The following is a 17,069-nucleotide window of genomic DNA, read 5'->3' on the forward strand; positions in this document are numbered from 1 at the left end:
GATCAGTTGATCTAGGTCTATAGAGACACTGTCCAAGTGTGCAGGAACAGGGTCAGGAAAGCCAAAGCCCACCACAAGTGGAGTCTGATGAGGGAAGTGACGGGCAACAAGAAGGGCTTCTATAGGTGCATCATCAGCAAAAGGAAGGTGAGGGAAGACGTGGGCCCACTGCTGAATGGGGCAAGAGTAACACAGGACATGGGAAAGGCCAAGGTACTCAATGTCTTCTTCGCCTCAGTTTAGTGGCAAGATCGGCCCTTGGGAATCCCAGGCCTTTGAGACCAACAGCAAAGTCTGGAGCAATGAAGACAGACCCTCAACAGTGGAGGATCAGGTTAGAGAACATTTAAACAAAGTAGACACACATAAGTCCATGGAATCTAATGGGATGCACCCATGAGTGCTGAGGGAGCTGGCTGGTATCATTGTGAGGCCCTCTCGATTATCTTTGAAAGGTCATGGCAATTAGAGGGAAGTTCTTGAGGACTGGAAGAAAGCAAATGTCGCTCCTCTCTTCAAGAAGGGCAAGAAAGAAAATCCAGGAAACTACAAGCCAGTCAGCCTCACCTTAATTCTTGGGAAGTTGATGGAGCAAATCCCCCCAGAAGCCCTTTCCAAACATATTAAGGACAAGAAGGTGATCGGGTGTAGTCAGCGAGGGTTTACAAAGTGGAAATCATGCCTGACCAACCTGATAGCCTCCTATGATGAAATGACTACCTCAGCGGGCAAAAGGAAAGAAGCAAATGCCATTTATTTTGACTTCAACGAGGCTTTCGACACTGTTTCCCATAATATCCTTATAAACAAACTGAGGAAGTATGGACTAGATAAGTGGACAGTGAGGTAAACTGAAAACTGGCTCAACTGCTGGGCTCAAATGGCTGTGATCAGCAGCACAATGTCCAGCTGGACACCAGTCACTAGTGTCCCCCAGGGCTCAACACTGACCAATACTGTTTAACATCTTTATTAATGATCTGGATGATGGGACAGAGTGCACCCTCAGCAAGTTTGCAAACAATAGAGAACTGGGAGGAGTGACTGATACACCAGATGGGTGTGCTGCCATGGGCCAACAGAAATCTCATGAAGTTCAACAAAGGAAAGTGCAAAGTCCTACACCTGGGCAGGAATAACCCCATGCACCAGTACAGGCTGGAGGCTGAGCTGCTGGAAAAAGAGCTTGGCAGAAAAGGACCTAGGGGTCTTGGTGGCCAGTAAATTCTACATGACCAGCAATGAACCCTTATGGTTAAGAAGGCTAACAGCCTCCTGGTCTGCATCAGGAAGAGCACTCCTAGCAGGTCAAGGGAGGGGATCCCTCCTCTCTATTCAACACTGGTGAGACTACATCAGAAGTGCTGTGCCCAGTTCTGGACTCCCTGGTACAAGAAAGATGTGGACATACTGAAGCCAGTCCAGCAAAGGGCCACAGTGATGATTAACGAATTGGAGTGTCTATCTCATGATGAGAGGCTGAGAGTGCTACAATTGTTTAGCCTGGAGAAAAGGCAGCTCAGGGGGATCTTTTCAATGTCTATAAATATCTGATGCGGGGGAGAGTAAAGATGTCAGAGCTGGAGTCTTCTCTGTGGTGCCCAGTGAAAGGATAAGAAACAATGTGCACAAAGTGAAATACAGGAAATTCCATCTAAACATAAGAAAAAGTCTTTTCACTGTGAGGGTCACATAACAGGTTTTCATGAGCTAAGTTCACTGCTTTTGAGGAGGTTCTGGAGGCTCACAGAAAGGAAAACACAGGTTAATTGAAGTTTTACTCATGCAAGGGTGGCAGGCTCAGACCTAGTGTAAAGGACCTCATTTTTATTAAGCAACTATGTTTTATTTTCCAATCAAAAGTTTCTCTTTCTGGATTCTAGCTTTTACAGTGCTGACCCCACTCTTTTTTAATGACTACTTACCTTCTTTAACTCCTCGTGAATACTTTTGCCATTTTCATCTGAGGACAAACTCTCCTTCTGGTTCTCAGGATCTGTTTTAGGTTCTGACTCTTGTTCTTCACCAGAAGAGGTTTCCTTGTCACTCATTTTAGCAGCAAGCTGAAATAACCTGGATTTAAGCTCCTCTTCCATAGGGTCAGGCTTGATTTTATGATGCTGATCCTCACTGCTTATATCTGTTTCTGATAAGTCATCAAAATCCTGCACAGAAATTAGAAGAACTTATAATTACTGTATAGGTACAGAAAGGAAAGCAAAGAGCTTCCTAGAAAAGTATAGGTATGATTACTCTGCAGAGAATCTAGAAAGACACCACACTGTAAGCATGTCAACAAAAACAATCATGTCTTTGCAGAAGGCGGCCAGTAAACCCATACCTGCTGGATAATATTTATCATTTCTAGTTACTTTCACATTATGTAAAAAGGAAGTATCAAAATCATTATGTATCTGTGTGAAGCTAATAAAACAAAAGCCTAAATGGCATTTCTCATTACCAACACTGCATAGTCATCACTCTCAGTCGTGCACCAGAAAAAGAAACTAAAGTGTGGGAATGAAATAGCTTACCCATGGTGACCTGGCAGTTGTGCCCAACTTGCAGTTAAAAGCCATGCTCAAGTTCCCTGGTTGCTGGTCTTGAGCATTACCAGTGTTTTTCTTAAGGATTACTGGAAACTAGTCCAAAATGTCCACCTTATTAAGTGGACAAAAATGTCACACTTATTAAGTGCCTGTGCTTACCATTTTCAGTTTTCCCAGTGGATGTTTGCATAGCTGGATCCACTATGGTTACAATTATTGTCTAGATGCCTCCTTGAAACAAGTGCAGTCTTTAGGAGCACCTTCTTTTCTTACTTTTCAATCCTTAAAGGCAGGAAGTACTCAGAGTCTCATTTAACTATGGCGTTATAGGAAAAAGGAAAGGGTTATAGGAAAGGGTTTTACAGACCCAACCATGACAAGTCCCCTAGTTTGGAGACCAAACAGAAGAAAAAGCCAAATCCTTTCACAAGTCTGTTTGGTAGGTTGCCTGCCCAGCACTTAATGTGGAAAGAGGCTTTTTTTTTCAGCCCTCCCAGGAAATCTGAAAATATCAGATGGTTATACCAAAAACTAATGTCCAGATACATACCAACTTATTTTCTGGAGCTGTGCTGTCCACTTAGTACCCAATTTCCCTTGATTTCCTCTACAGTCAGTGGAGAGAGATAGGCATCTCCTTGAACAACCCAGTCCACCTATGGTGTTAACTGCTCCCTGGAAATGCTCTTCTCTCCCTGCCGACTGCTAAGAGAGAGCTTAGAATAATAAGGCACTTTGCTGCTTCAGTCAAGTGCATAAAGTAAGGTGCAATTAGGCTAGTTTTAAAGCAAAGAATTCTTTGAAACAGAACATAATTATGCAAAAACACCCAGGAGGAGGATGTAAAGAATCCAGTCTGGAGCCCAGAAGTAGTAATCACACTGCAGTAGGTCTAAGGAGAGGATTTGGAGCAATTCTTTGATAAGAAATAATTCTTACTTGTCTTACGCTCTCCTACGATGACAGGACCAGACACTGCTGGAGAGACTGAAAGCTGTGTTTTCTCTACCATTCTTTTGGAAACATATAAACAGCAGATTTGCTTTGTACGGCTACTTTGTCTGCAATCTCAGAATCAGTATTTACGGATGGACCAATTACCTCCAATTCTTATAGCAACTGGTAACCCTGACAATTTCCTCATAAATGTTGCCCATCAAGCTGCTCTTAATGGACTGACACATCATATTCTTAATGTCAATTTTCACTGATCATACAGTAAACTGTACTGTATTCTCCAGCACTCTCACAGCGATCTGGACAATTTTTGTCTGCAGTCACCTGTGAATCAATTACACAAATAAATTATTACTTTATACTTCACTTTCAGGATACTGAAGGCCCTTTTAGAAAAACAGGGTTTGAAAGTATATGATTAACTAGAATAAAAGGGGAGCCACAGGCTTATATTGAAATTTAAATTTTTCCCAAACAGAAAGCTTTTGCAGAATAAAAAGCCCTGTCACATCAACTTCCAAACTGTTCTGAATAAGATCAAGATCAAGACTTCAAATCAGTGTGTTTCCACTTGGATTTTATAATATGTTATGAGATGCTTTTAGATGCATTTAGAAGACTGGTGTCATTTTACTTTTTTAATTGAAAAATGTTGTCTATATTGTCACAATGGTGTTTCATCAAATCGTGCCAAAAGAAATGGTAAGAAATTTTTCAGACAGATCTTGCACTTCACTCAGCAATTCATTACAGCCTCCCCCAAATTTTGCAATGGATAATACTGGCATATTGATAGACTACGATAAAAATACAAAAGTTGTTGCTGAATGCATCAATTTGTACCCAGAAGAGAAACAACTGTAATTTATAGGACTTGCAAAATAGAGAGCATGGCTGGGAATGTCTAGGCAGAGGCAGAAAAAGTATGGTTTACCTTGGAGTTGAGTCTGCAAGGGAGAGAAGGCCATCCCATTCTATGTAGATATTTTGGGCAGATCAAATGTTTGTTATTCTTGTTTAAATAAGCCAGCAAATATGACTACAAAATCTAGTAGAGCAATGAGGAAGGCTGTAAGTTCAGAGATGCAAGTGTTCCCACACTGCCACCCCATCTGCTGCACCACGAAGTACTGACAAACAGCAAGAATTCACACACGATTCCTGTGGAGGCCTCCTATGCAGATCTGCTTAGCTTTTAAGTGCTTAGCAGCTGTATCAGAATAATGCACATGTACCATGCGCATTATATGTGCATGTGCACAATATGTGAATAATTATGCAAAGTACCACCAGTTACTGTAAGGAATCCACAGAGAGAATGGCAGAGGCACAACTCCTCTTGATCCTGAAAAGATATAGGTCTTCCAGATTACACACTACAACACCTATTAGGCTGATCTCTGCTGCTTGTACGCAAAGCTCTGTGAAATCACGTAGAGACCTTCAGCTGACTTGCCATGCATTTTGGATGAAGGCCTGGCAGGACAATGTAGCTAAATTGCCCAGCTTCAGCAAGATAAAAATGAGGATATAGTTTTATGAGGCAAGGTGAGATAATGTAACATCCCAGTGCTGCTGAAATGGAGCCATCCTGCACCCTTCCTTCCTTTCCTTGGCTGTAATGACTTATGTAGGCTCAGCAAAGGGGTCCAAGTGTGCCAGAGCAGACACAGGATGGGTATTGGACCATGCTGGAGGCAGGGGAAGGGAAGGCACAAAGGCAGATAGGAAGAAGATATTCCTCTTAGCGGCGGCAAACTACTACGTTACCTCAGCCACACGTGCAACCATTACCTGAAACATTCTCAATTCTAGCTTATGCTTTAATGCAGGTAGAGGAATTTTCCTAACTCACTACCATGGAAACTTGAAGAGCTTTTTGCTACATTTCCAACATAGTTGAAAGACATGAGTGGCCTTGGCATCCCTAGGCTTTTATTCTGCATTAGCTAAACTTGTGTTACGAATATATATCTTTTCCTGGGGGAGGACCCACCCCGAGGGAACCGAGTGTATTACAGCTGCATTCAGGTATGTCCATTAGCCAACTTTCTGCTTCCCAGCCTCCTTACAGTGAGCAGGTGGAGTATTTACATTCGCAAGACCCGTTAGCTCCTGCTTACATGCAGAGGTAATGATATACTGTAATGCTACACTGTGATTTTTGTTAGTGGTAGGTTGCTTGCCTTGTTGTCTTGAACTTTTTTGATGGTGGCAGTGAACTATTTGTGACAAGACGATACCTCTTTCATGAATTAATAGATTAAAAAAATGCATTAGAGTCCATGACAACAGATAATAAATACACTGAAAGGTACTATTATTATTTTTATATGCCTTATGTTATTTTTATATATAAGTTTAAGATGCTATCTTAAACTTCACTATTCTTGTTTACTGTTTGTGTTTTAGCTCCATCTGGCAAGTTTATGACATCTTTGTGTTTGTATAAATCATTGTCTAAGTTCTCATTTGCCTCTATCAGTAGCAAATAAAAATAACATCTGCAAACAAAAAGAAAGGGCCACCAGTGTAGCTGAAAACAGAGCTTCAACAAGGGCCTGGTAGAATAACACAGCCACAAGCCCAGTCTCACCGAAAGAAAATCAAGTGTTTCTAGCTCAAGGGTAAGCCCTTTGCAGGCAATGAAATAGGAAATACACTTTTCCCAGTGTACATTCTGCAAATCCTTGCATGCCTTGATAACTCAGTGTAATCCTAACAAAGAAAAAAGCTCCAAAATAAAGCAAAGTACTGGCTTGGAGGCCACAGAACCAAACCCATGTTATGCTAGAAAGCCTTGAGAGAAAGCACCATCCATATAGGAAACCGAGATTAGAAACTGCAGGCTTTAGAAGAAGATGGCACAAACTGTGAGGCTTGCAAGCAGTTCCTCAGTGAGAGCCAGTGCACTTTACAGGGATGCGATTTGCAGCAATTACACCCCAAGCGCCATCCCGTGGGGACTGGCAGTCTGACAGCAGTCACCTGCTGCCTGGCTGCAAGGCAGAAGGGGCAGCAAGACTGTAATTAACAGGAAGATCCTTTTCATAAAAGAAACAAGGTCATAATGAAGTAAGTGCCTTCCCCTGAAGCAATTAAGCAGCTCCACTTTCCATCCAAAATACAAGAATTACAGCTCCACTGAGCAACGTCTCCTTTCAAAAATATAGTGAGAGCCAAGATTTCTGCAGACACCGACTGGTGGCTTGAAGCTGCGCTTCTCAATTCAGATTCCATAGGAATATTAGTCTTCTATGTTATATATGTAATCCAGTTTTCAGAAACTTATTACAGTAGGACTTCAGTTTTATCAAGACAGTTTTCATGTCCACGTGCACTTGCTTCATGACTGCATTTACAGCGTTTCTATAGGTAACCCACTAAGGCAGGGTTATTCTTTTACCTACTATAAAGTGGTAAAAAGAGAAAACAACACATCTTGGTGTCTATTTTCTATTTTGAGCCTAAAATCTGTTTCAAAAATGCCACAGCGTTTTTCTAATCCAGGTACTGGATTGGATTTAGAAAAATCTAATTTTTAATAGAAATTCAATTGTGAGCTATAAAATGACTGCAATTGTTTCAGAATGTCACTGCTTACGATTCTCTAAATTTGAAGCAGGGAAGCTTTTAGACTGCAAGACTGAAATCCCATTCCACGATGCACATGAAAACACAGTGGTTAACAAATAATCATGTTATTACTGCAGTCCAGTAAAATAAGGAAAAAAGTATGCTTCTTCACAGCAATTTGCATATGACGAGTTGGGTCAGTTTCTGATGCCCTGATGCAACATGGTTTAGAAGAGCACTTTGCATGTTTTCAGGTAATTCTCTCTGTATAATCTCAGCATATGAAAATCTATGATTTATTTAAGACCTCACAAAGAAGCTTCCTTAAGTTTACGCTGCCTGCAACTTACCAGGAAGCGAGACTGTCATTTTGTACAAACTACTTATATGTTAGGCGCTCTCTGCTTCAGCCTCAATCATTTTACCAGGATCAATACATTACTGTGGAGATTATGTGAAACCTTGTCATCCCTTTTATCCTCATTTTTCTAAGCAGCATAAACAATGGCTGGTTAATTTATTATCATACCTCAAATCATATTCCCTATGCTCTGAATTCTTTTAATTGCTTTCTAAAATTTTACAATCCTAGCAACATTGTTGCTAGAAATTGTATGAGCCAGTCCACTCTTGCTCTGAGTAGTGCTTTACGTACAGGAGACTGGAATAACACTTCACTGAAGGTAGGCACCAACTGTCAAATCAGCGCGCTCGCTCGCTCTCTCTCTCTCTCTCTGTGTGTGTGTGTGTGTGTGTGTAAACACAGACTAAAGCAAACACACTTGTATTATTATGCATAAAATTCTTAGTTCTTCAGTAACTGGTATGCTTATCTTCTGTGCTGCAAGAGAATTTTAGTACTTCAGAAACACTAGTGTGATCTCTGCCTGTTTCACTGTCACTGAGGGAGCAGGAGAGCAGGAACAGCAGCAGAAATAGTCTCTTTTGGCCTAAATGGTAAAATGAAGGGGAAAACTGGTCAGAATCCCTACCCCTGCATTTTGAGCACAACAGAGAGGTATAAACAGCACTTAAGGTACAAGGCAACTCACAAGAGCACTGGAAAGGACAATCTCTTTTCTGCACCAGCTTGCATTTTGAAGTATGCACTGTAAGCTGCTGAAGGATGTAGTCAAGTATGTCTAGAAGCTCCCTGCCTCTCTGTATTCGCTACAGGAGGAACATCTCCAGGACCTTACCTGTGAGCTCTTTTCTGCTCTCTGCAGAGCAGCAGTAACTCAGAAGCCACAATAGGAACACAGACATGCATGCACACACAGAACATGGACAAATATGCAAAGGCATAAATGAAAATGTGGAAGTCCCTGTAGGAAGAATGGTCTTCCTGCATCCCTGGAAAGCTCTGTAATTCTGCCTGATGTTCTAAGAAGTCATTAATGGCCACTGATATGTCATTAGAGCATAGACCATACATAACTCCCCTTCAACAACTATAGTTCATAAATGTAAGAGGATATGACTAGAAATGAATCAGTACAGAGTGCCCACACCTATCTCCTAAGAGCAGGTGGAACAGATAAAGAATTAACAACAGTATACCCAGCATTAAAAACCTGCTGAAATCCTAGAATCCTAACCTTGACTTACAATCAGTTGTGTAGACATCTTTTTATCAGAGATATAGGCTAGCAGTCTAAGTAAAGAAAAATAATACCAGACATCCTAAAACACTCAGATGGCTTTAAGGACTAGATGAAGTTGCTTATAGACGGTGGCATGGGGAGCAGACAGCATTTATTTCCTTGCTTCAGACTCACTGTTACTCTACTACAGAAACGATCCTGCTACAGAATTTGAAAGTTAGCATATGGGAACGGGACGTGGACAAGGGGTTCCGTATTCTCCCTACCCAGATAGGTAATTACAGCTAGATGTGTGCTTGTAAGGCTAGAAAAGTTTTGTGGGTCAACTGGATCCCTTACATAATTTGAGTTCCAGACCTGAAGAAACTCTAAACTGAAAAGACTACTCTATTTTCTGGTTATCCCATACTTGTTGTTTAAAGCAAATGTTTGGGGTGTACTTTGCTGTCTGAAAGTTGTATGATGAATTTTTCCAAGTTAGAGCTGTTTTATTCTGCTGGAGGAAAAGTCTGCTTTCTAACAAACGACAATTATTTGAAATAAAGTTTGTAAACACTCATCCTCATACACAGTACTCATAATCAAGAGATCAATTAAAAGCAGATGTCACTTGGACCATATTTCAAAAACACCCCTTCCTGAATTTCTGCTCATTAGCTTTATCCCATACCAGAACATTTGCAAACAGCACAGAGTAGATTCCAAGCCAGGTGAGTTGTTTCTTATTTCAAGAAAAAGGAGAGGAGAAAAAAAAAAAGGTGATTACTCAATCCACCAACATTTGTTAGCTGTTTGCAAATTCTGACTTTCTTGTTTCAAGAACACTGTATTTTACAGCATTAACAATGTCACTGATCAGGTAGACGTGGCATATTTGAGAAAGAAGCAAAGACTGTTCATGGTATATGGAGCACTTTGCTTTTTCTTCTTCTCAGTTTTGAGACATAGGGGGATAAAGCTTGCAAGAACACTCCCTCCTCCTACTTCGGGTTCACATGTTACTGTCAGCACAGCTCAGCTGGTTTTGCCCAGCTTTTTCTGAAACCACATTCAGTAAAATCAAATGCAATTACCTGACTTGTGCTTAAACTCTTCTTGTTGGTTTTTGTGTGATTTTTTCCTTCACTTAATTCTTCAGAGATCATTTTGCTCTTTCTCCACCATCTTGATCTCTTTTCTAAATCATAGTGGACTTCTCCAGGCTCACTGCTGTCCGAATCCTCCAAGCTGGTTGCCTGTGGATTAAAATTCACGTCCAGCTCTCCATGGAAATGGTTTTTTTCCATTCTGGGCTTATCACCTTGAGTTCTGCTCTGCAGCCACAGAAGTTTGCTAGGTCCTTTCACTTCCTGGGAAGAGTTTACTGAAGATGTTTCAGAATCAGAGAACAGTGTCTCAGTATTTGTGTATAATCCAGAGGAAGGTGAGGTTACTGCCTGATATTGGTCATTGCCATAAACGCATTCAGTATTGTACTGGGAATCAGTATAATAAAAATCATCTGATAATCGCCGAGGTCTCCGACGCAGCTTGTTCAAGGCCACATTCCAGTCATAGTCATCCTCGCTGTCTGAGCCCATCTCATCATATGCAGACACAATGCTGGATTCATTCTCCAAAGCTTTGAATACTTGACTCTTTGGTTTAGCGAGCATTCGAGGACGAGGCAATGTGACGTTCTGCAAAGCTACCCAGTTTCCATCAGTGCTTTGAAAAACTGGAGGCGGATCTATGAAAATGAAATGAGAACAACCTCTTCAATTATCACTATGTTATCACAGCGTGAAAGGCTCATTTTCCTTGCCAGTTTCCAGTCAACCGGCCACAAATTGGAGGGTTCAACAAAAGCAATGAACAAATGTACGTGTTGCTGCTACATGAATTCTCTCATATTCTGAGCCATGCTGTCATACTCTTTTTTAAGAAGTCACCATTTACAAGTTATGGAGATGGCTATTTAAAACGTAAGAGTGTTTGGACCATGGCTTTGTTCTAAAAGGATTAGGAAAGGATGAGCTAACATCAATACACAGACATGTATAAATTCTATGTTTTGCAAATGTCTTCAATTCTGCATGCAGTTTCGGTCCCTCACCTTGAAAAGGAAAAATGAAAAAAGGATCCGAGAAGGGCAATAATGGATGAGCCAAGTTCTGGAACGGCTTCCATTTAAGAAAGGATTTAGTGAGCAAGAGCTCTGCAGGCTGGAGAAGAGAAGACTGAGACGCTACATGATAGATGAATGGCATAAATAGCATTGACAGGGGATCTCTTCCAGTGTAACTACTAGAGGTCATCAAATGAAACTAGTAAAACCTAGGTGCAAAACAAACAAAAGAAAGGAGGGGGGTGTAATGGGAACCAGACCTATGGAGCCTCTTGCCAAAGGATGTTACAGATGCTAGAAATTTGTCTTGGATAAAATGGAGATGGCTATGTATATGGAAGAGAAATCCACTGAGGACTGCTATATACAGAAAAACGCTTCCAGCTGAGGCAGTCCTTAAGCTGAAAGTGACTGGAGGTTGGGAGCATACTCAGAGGCAGCATACAATATACTTGCTCTTTCTTGTAATCGTTCCTAAGCACTTGCTTATGGCTATTGCTGCTGCTGTTGTTGTTGCAGTCTATATTAAATGGGCTTTTAGTCTGACCCAGCACAGTTGCTGTTATATTCTTAGACTTTTTCAGGGTGTTTTTTACAATTCTGAGAGAAAAAATATGCCACAAATATGGTCAAGAAGTGTTGTATAATTCACAGAATTTGCATTACTTGTAAACTAATTTTCCATTTCCAAATAAACTTGAAAAGTCTCTTAATTGGAAATGTGAATGTGTGATGTCTCTACCTCTCACAGCAGTTGAACAAATAAGCAATATTTACATTATTTACATATTATATATATACATATTATTTACAAGATTTACATAGTCATCTCGGCATGCTGAACCAGCTTCTGTCAGCTTACAGACTCCTTTCAGAGGCTCAATTAGCCATTTCTAAAACACTGTAGAAATACTAATTATAAACTATTAGTTTACTAAAATTGTAAACAGAACATTGCTATTTAAACATGGAAGAAGTAAAATCTGGATAGTGTTGTAGGTGACAAAGAAATATCACCTACATTACAAATACCTGAGCTCAAGAAAATGATTTTTTTTTTTTTGCTTGGAACTGTTTATGCAGAACACGAATATGAGGCAAGAAGTTGTGCTCTGAGTTTTGAAAAAAATGTCTGTGGAACACTACCTCCACCAAAACACCCACCTGAAAATAAAACGATAGTGAAATGGTAATTAAACATAGGAGCTGGGCAAGATTTAAAACAGTTCTTGTACTTTTTACTCATTTATGTCTGTTTGGCTTGTTTTCATTTGTCAAATTCACATCAATTCTAAGAACTTGGGAAAATGTGTTACTGAATTCATTCTTACTCCTGCTTAAAAAGAAATCAAATAGTAACAGTGTTCTTGTAGCAGTGACCAGCTAAGGAAATATGTGAGGTAAGGTGTGTGGGGAAAACTAATAACTCTTTATTTTAACAGCTGATATAGGAGAAAAAAGAAAAAAAGGAGACAAGCTTTTAGGTATGAGGAACTTCTGCTTGTTCACTTTTTCCAATTATACCCAGTAATTAAATATAGGATTACACATGAGAGAAAGACAAGCTTTTTCTAAAAACATTGCTTCTTTCAACAAAGCAAACACCTTTGGAAGACATAAATCTTCAACAGAAATTGAATTCAGCTCCACCACATTACACAAATGTAATGCAGTGGAGTTCCCCATCATTATACTTTCCTCTCTCCCAAATCATATCCCTTTATTTTGTTCAGCAACTACACAGAAGAATCAGTCAAACATCCTCAGCTAACTAAAGAAAGGACAGGATAGTAGTTGATCACATCTTGGTGGGCAAGCAGGGTGGAAATGAAAGTCATTGAAAACCTTATATCCAAAAAATTGAGTTAGTTTTATCTTAATTTCAAGTAATGTCAAACACTTCCTCATTTTCCAAAAACAGTACTTATATGAAAGAATGGATATTACACACAATTCTTTGGATACACATTATAATTTATATGTGTGAAAATGAGAATAAATTTAAGAAGTCTCACTATGCCTCTGTTGGTAAAGGGGGGAAAAAAGCTCAAATTCAGAACTTGGCTCTTGAGTCATCATTTAAATTAGTGTAACGTGTAATCAAAATGAACTGCGAACTTTTTCCTACATGACTAAAAGGCCCACTGATGTTACCACTCCAGACTCTTGCTTAAGGTTTCTTAGATTTTTCTGTATCCTAATATATCGCTACTTACTACTGCATAGGTGAGATCATGTTTATACATATTAACACAATCAGCTATTTAATATAGCTCAAAAGGCATCTCAATTTCCTCACAAATGTGGTTCTCAGATGAACAAGGCAAAGCAAATCCTCTGAGTAGAGCACCTGAAAGGAAAGTGGGTCAATTTGTGATTCTGCAATGGTTGAGCAATTGATAAGTACCAAATTGCTGAAGAGTTGACTTCAATGGGATTGAAGTGGGTGCTTAAATTTAAGCACCCAATTAACTTCTTTACTGAAAATAGGCCTTCGCCTAAAATGCTGCCCAGGAGAACAACACTTCTGACAGGAGGTTGTATGAGCAATTCACAATGTAATACATACTTAGTTAAGTCAGAATTTAGTACTATCGCATTATTCACCAAAGGGGGGTAGTCACACTGTCTCATTTGCAGCTTCCCACCTTGTCAATTAGCATTACAGATAAACTAATCTAATTGCTAGCTGCTGTTCAATGGGCAGTCCCACTCCCTGGTCCCAACTACACTCAACCATATATTCTGGTGACTTCTGTTTTGCCAGTGCCTAGTGAGTCAGCTGAGAGAGTTACACCACCAATAAACTCACTCGAAGTTTTCTGCTTGCTTAGCTTCCTCAACCGGTTTGCTACAGGGGTCAGATGGGCTCAACAGCTGGTACAAGAGACGGAACAAGAACAAGTAGCCCTGGTTATGGGAGGACAACAGCAGCAGGTAGGTCAGCTTTGCTATACCATGTCACTGCTGGAATGGGCAGTTCTGCCCTTTCCCTTGTGCCAACACAACCATTAGTGCAACTGTGGGGATAAAAACTAACTCTTCTGCATAGCAGTTGCTTGATGCTATACTCTTGTGACCTCATAAATATCAAGGCTAGAAGAAGAGAGGCAGCAGAGATGTGACCCACAAGAGCAGGATTCTCCCCCTTCTTCAATGACAGCCTGTACTTATGTCATCTAGAAGTAAGCAGGGAACTGCACTCTGTCCCAGGGTGCTGATTCTGGAAAAGGGTTGACTCATGAAGCTCTTCACTACCCATGGTCCACGGTCACAGGCATCTCTACCCCACACAAAGACAGAGGACACAGATCCAAGGGCACTGCTTGTCTGTGATGTTCCTATCCATAGAGATTCCTCACAGCTCTGCAGAAACAGCTGTTTGTAGGTTGGCACAGTACACTGCACTCGTGAATTCATCTGAGTTAAAAATAAAGGTACAAGGGGGAATCCTGAACTTGGATTCTTTCACTGTTCAGTTTACCATGTAAGCTGACAAGCAGATAACTCAGTGTTATCTGCAGATAGGTGAGGGTGACTGTGGGCAACTGCAAGCTCCTTCACTTGGATAGCAGATAACAAGCAACAATGTAGGCCCCCTGGCCTCTTGTGTCTTAGCAGCTCTGATGTGCATGCAAGTTACATGCCTAATGGTGACTAAAACTTCAAAATCAACTCCTCTAAGACCCAGTTTTTGAATCCTTACGTGGAAAAAAACAATGGCAGAGTAAGTAGTGACATAGCTCAATAAAACTGTGGTCACTTAGCATCACTGAATTCTCACAGACATTTGTACATGTGACACCTACAAACATGGAAGTCAGCAGAAATTTCCTGGAGAAGGGTCCTTGCTTTAAGTCTTATGTATTCCACAGGGGGCGAGAACCAAAAAAGAATAAAATTCATACTAGAAACATTTACTTGTTTCGTTTAGCCTGTCCACACTTTTCCAGCTGGGTAATGCAGACAGCTTGCGTTCCTTCTGTTTCCTGAATTGTCCTTTTTGCTGCCTCCAAAGAGCCTCAGTCACAGAAGATGCAGGGTCTAGACCTTTACTGGGCATGTCTTCACTAGCCAGGGAGAATGCAGACTGAGACCTCTGTGGGAATAAAAATCAGAGAGCATAATTTAAAAATAGAAACAACTAATTATTAAACTCTTTACCGTAATTAGCATGAATATTCAGTTACCCATGCAAGTGTGGGATCTGCCAGCATCAAGAGATGGAATTTAATGTGTTCAAAAGAATTGTTTTAGCACTAGATTGTTTATTTATGTGCATTTCTGATGCTATGCAAGGAGGTAGAAAATTTTTTGTACTATCAGGGGCCAGATGGAAAGAAGTAATTAAGGTGAAGTTGGTCTGAATATATATGGTGAGGACTGATATCTAACTGCACCAATTCAAGCTAGCCAGAAAGAGATCCCACTGTGGTGAGACATGATAATCTACTGTTGGCTCAATAGGCCATCCGTTGTAACAATTTTTGGAGGTTAAAAATTAGAAAAAAAGCAAACAAACAGCCTGTTCTACAGAAACAAACCTGCAACTCAACTGATTTTAATGCAGAATTCTTTTGTTTGCCAGGATATACATATTGCACAATATGCTGGGCAGTTTTACTTAATCTTGCTAATGAATTCAACAAATCCTACAACTGCATATCTATTTCCAATACTGTCACATTTCAAGCCAACTTGAGGTAAAATACTGTTGTGATTGGTTAATCAAGCCTGATCATTACTGTGGAGAAAGGGTTTTCCTCTGGATCCACACAGATAGGTCAGCCATTGTCCTTTTGACTTAGGCACGGGGGGGGGGGGGGGGGGGGGGGGGGGGAGACAAAGAGGTCATTAGCTGACCCAGTATCCAAGTTAAAAGTAAAATCATCAGCTTCGGACCTGAAATGTGAGACAGTCTAATGAATCAAAACCCAAACAAAGATATGAAGATCTACACATTCATTTTTCTGTCCTAAAATTAGATTCCTAAGCCTATACCTAAACATTTAAATTCGGCCAGATTTTCAAAAACTCTGAAAGCTGGCAGTGTCCTGCCAATTTCAGGAGAACTCACCTGTCATATCAGGGCACATGTTTAACTCTAGAAACTTGGCTACAGCAGCTTGACTGAAGTTTTAACATCTGACCGACAGTATTTTGCTGCAGCACAATCTTTTTTTTTTTTTTAATTAATAACTTTGCTTTTGATGACAATACATATCTATGCAACTTGAATGGCAAAACAGATCACTTTTTCAAATGACAATTTAGTTTTCTCCTATAAGTGCTTACCACTTAAAATGCTGCGTAGTCCTTCATTACCTCACTGGTAAGAGATTGCCTGTATACACCAGGGTTTCATTAAGAAGCATGCTTTCAAGTAGCTCAGTTTCTTTACAGAGGCCAAATTGGCACTCTCAGATCTTTGTATGTTTTAACTGATGTTCAAATTACAAATAATTAGCTAAAACAGTTAATCTCAAAAGGGCCAGTCTTTGCCTGCATCAGAGCACTGCTTTGTACTGTTCCAGATGTGGGAAATGATAACTTGACTTGAAGATATTTTCATGTTCCTTCATTTCACAGGACAGTATAAACACTGCTGGGAGTCCCCCTGGCCTGAAAGCAACACGCACACCACTTTTCTGGCTGCATCTCCTCCCAGCTGAAATGCTCCTGGGAGGACCAGCACACCATGCCAGAAGAATTAATTAACTACAAATCTTTCTGAAACCTTGGCTCAGCAGTGTAATTTCATAAACAGTTTCAGTAAAAAAGAAACACAACCACCCACCAGGGACTAGTCTGGCTTCTGAACTCTGGAGAAAAAGCCAGAATGATTGTCCTAAAATCAAACATTTTACATAACTGCCATGATCACATAACTTAGTTAATCCTGTCAATGCAAAGACACAGGTCCTAATGTGATGCATTGGACTCTTTGCTTTCAAATTCTGTGACAGGAACTACTGAAAACCAGCTTGTAGTATAGCCTAAGTTTATTCCAAGTGGTATTACATATTTACTTATATAACACAAAAGTGTTCAGTGTGTGATGTAATATGTGTAAGTTACAACACAAAACACTTACATAGTTAGATTACATCGAATAAAAAAAAAACTTTTAAATTCTTTTTTAAATTACAAATGCTGAATTCAATCTTCATGACTTTGGTGAATGTCACATTTTACTGTAATATCTGCTGCAGCGACAAATAATTGTCCCTTTGACAGAACTTTGTGCAGAGTCACTTTTACCTGCACGTTGGCTTC

General features: G+C 40.2%; 1 protein-coding gene across 4 annotated transcripts in view; it reads right to left on the minus strand.

The window, feature by feature from the left end:
- MYRIP (myosin VIIA and Rab interacting protein) overlaps nucleotides 1-17,069 on the minus strand; it is a 236,885-nt gene that overhangs the window by 22,252 nt on the left and 197,564 nt on the right. For all 4 annotated transcript variants that reach the window (XM_064506443.1, XM_026094089.2, XM_064506442.1 and 1 more), the window contains 3 exons: nucleotides 14,715-14,892; nucleotides 9,760-10,415; nucleotides 1,926-2,165 (listed from right to left, as the gene is read on the minus strand). In XM_064506443.1, coding sequence (XP_064362513.1) covers nucleotides 1,926-2,165; nucleotides 9,760-10,415; nucleotides 14,715-14,892 — 1,074 coding nt within the window. The remainder of the gene's footprint in view (nucleotides 1-1,925; nucleotides 2,166-9,759; nucleotides 10,416-14,714; nucleotides 14,893-17,069) is intronic.

The sequence above is a fragment of the Dromaius novaehollandiae genome, chromosome 2 (assembly GCF_036370855.1).
Source record: "Dromaius novaehollandiae isolate bDroNov1 chromosome 2, bDroNov1.hap1, whole genome shotgun sequence".
NCBI classification, from domain to species: Eukaryota; Metazoa; Chordata; class Aves; order Casuariiformes; family Dromaiidae; genus Dromaius; species Dromaius novaehollandiae.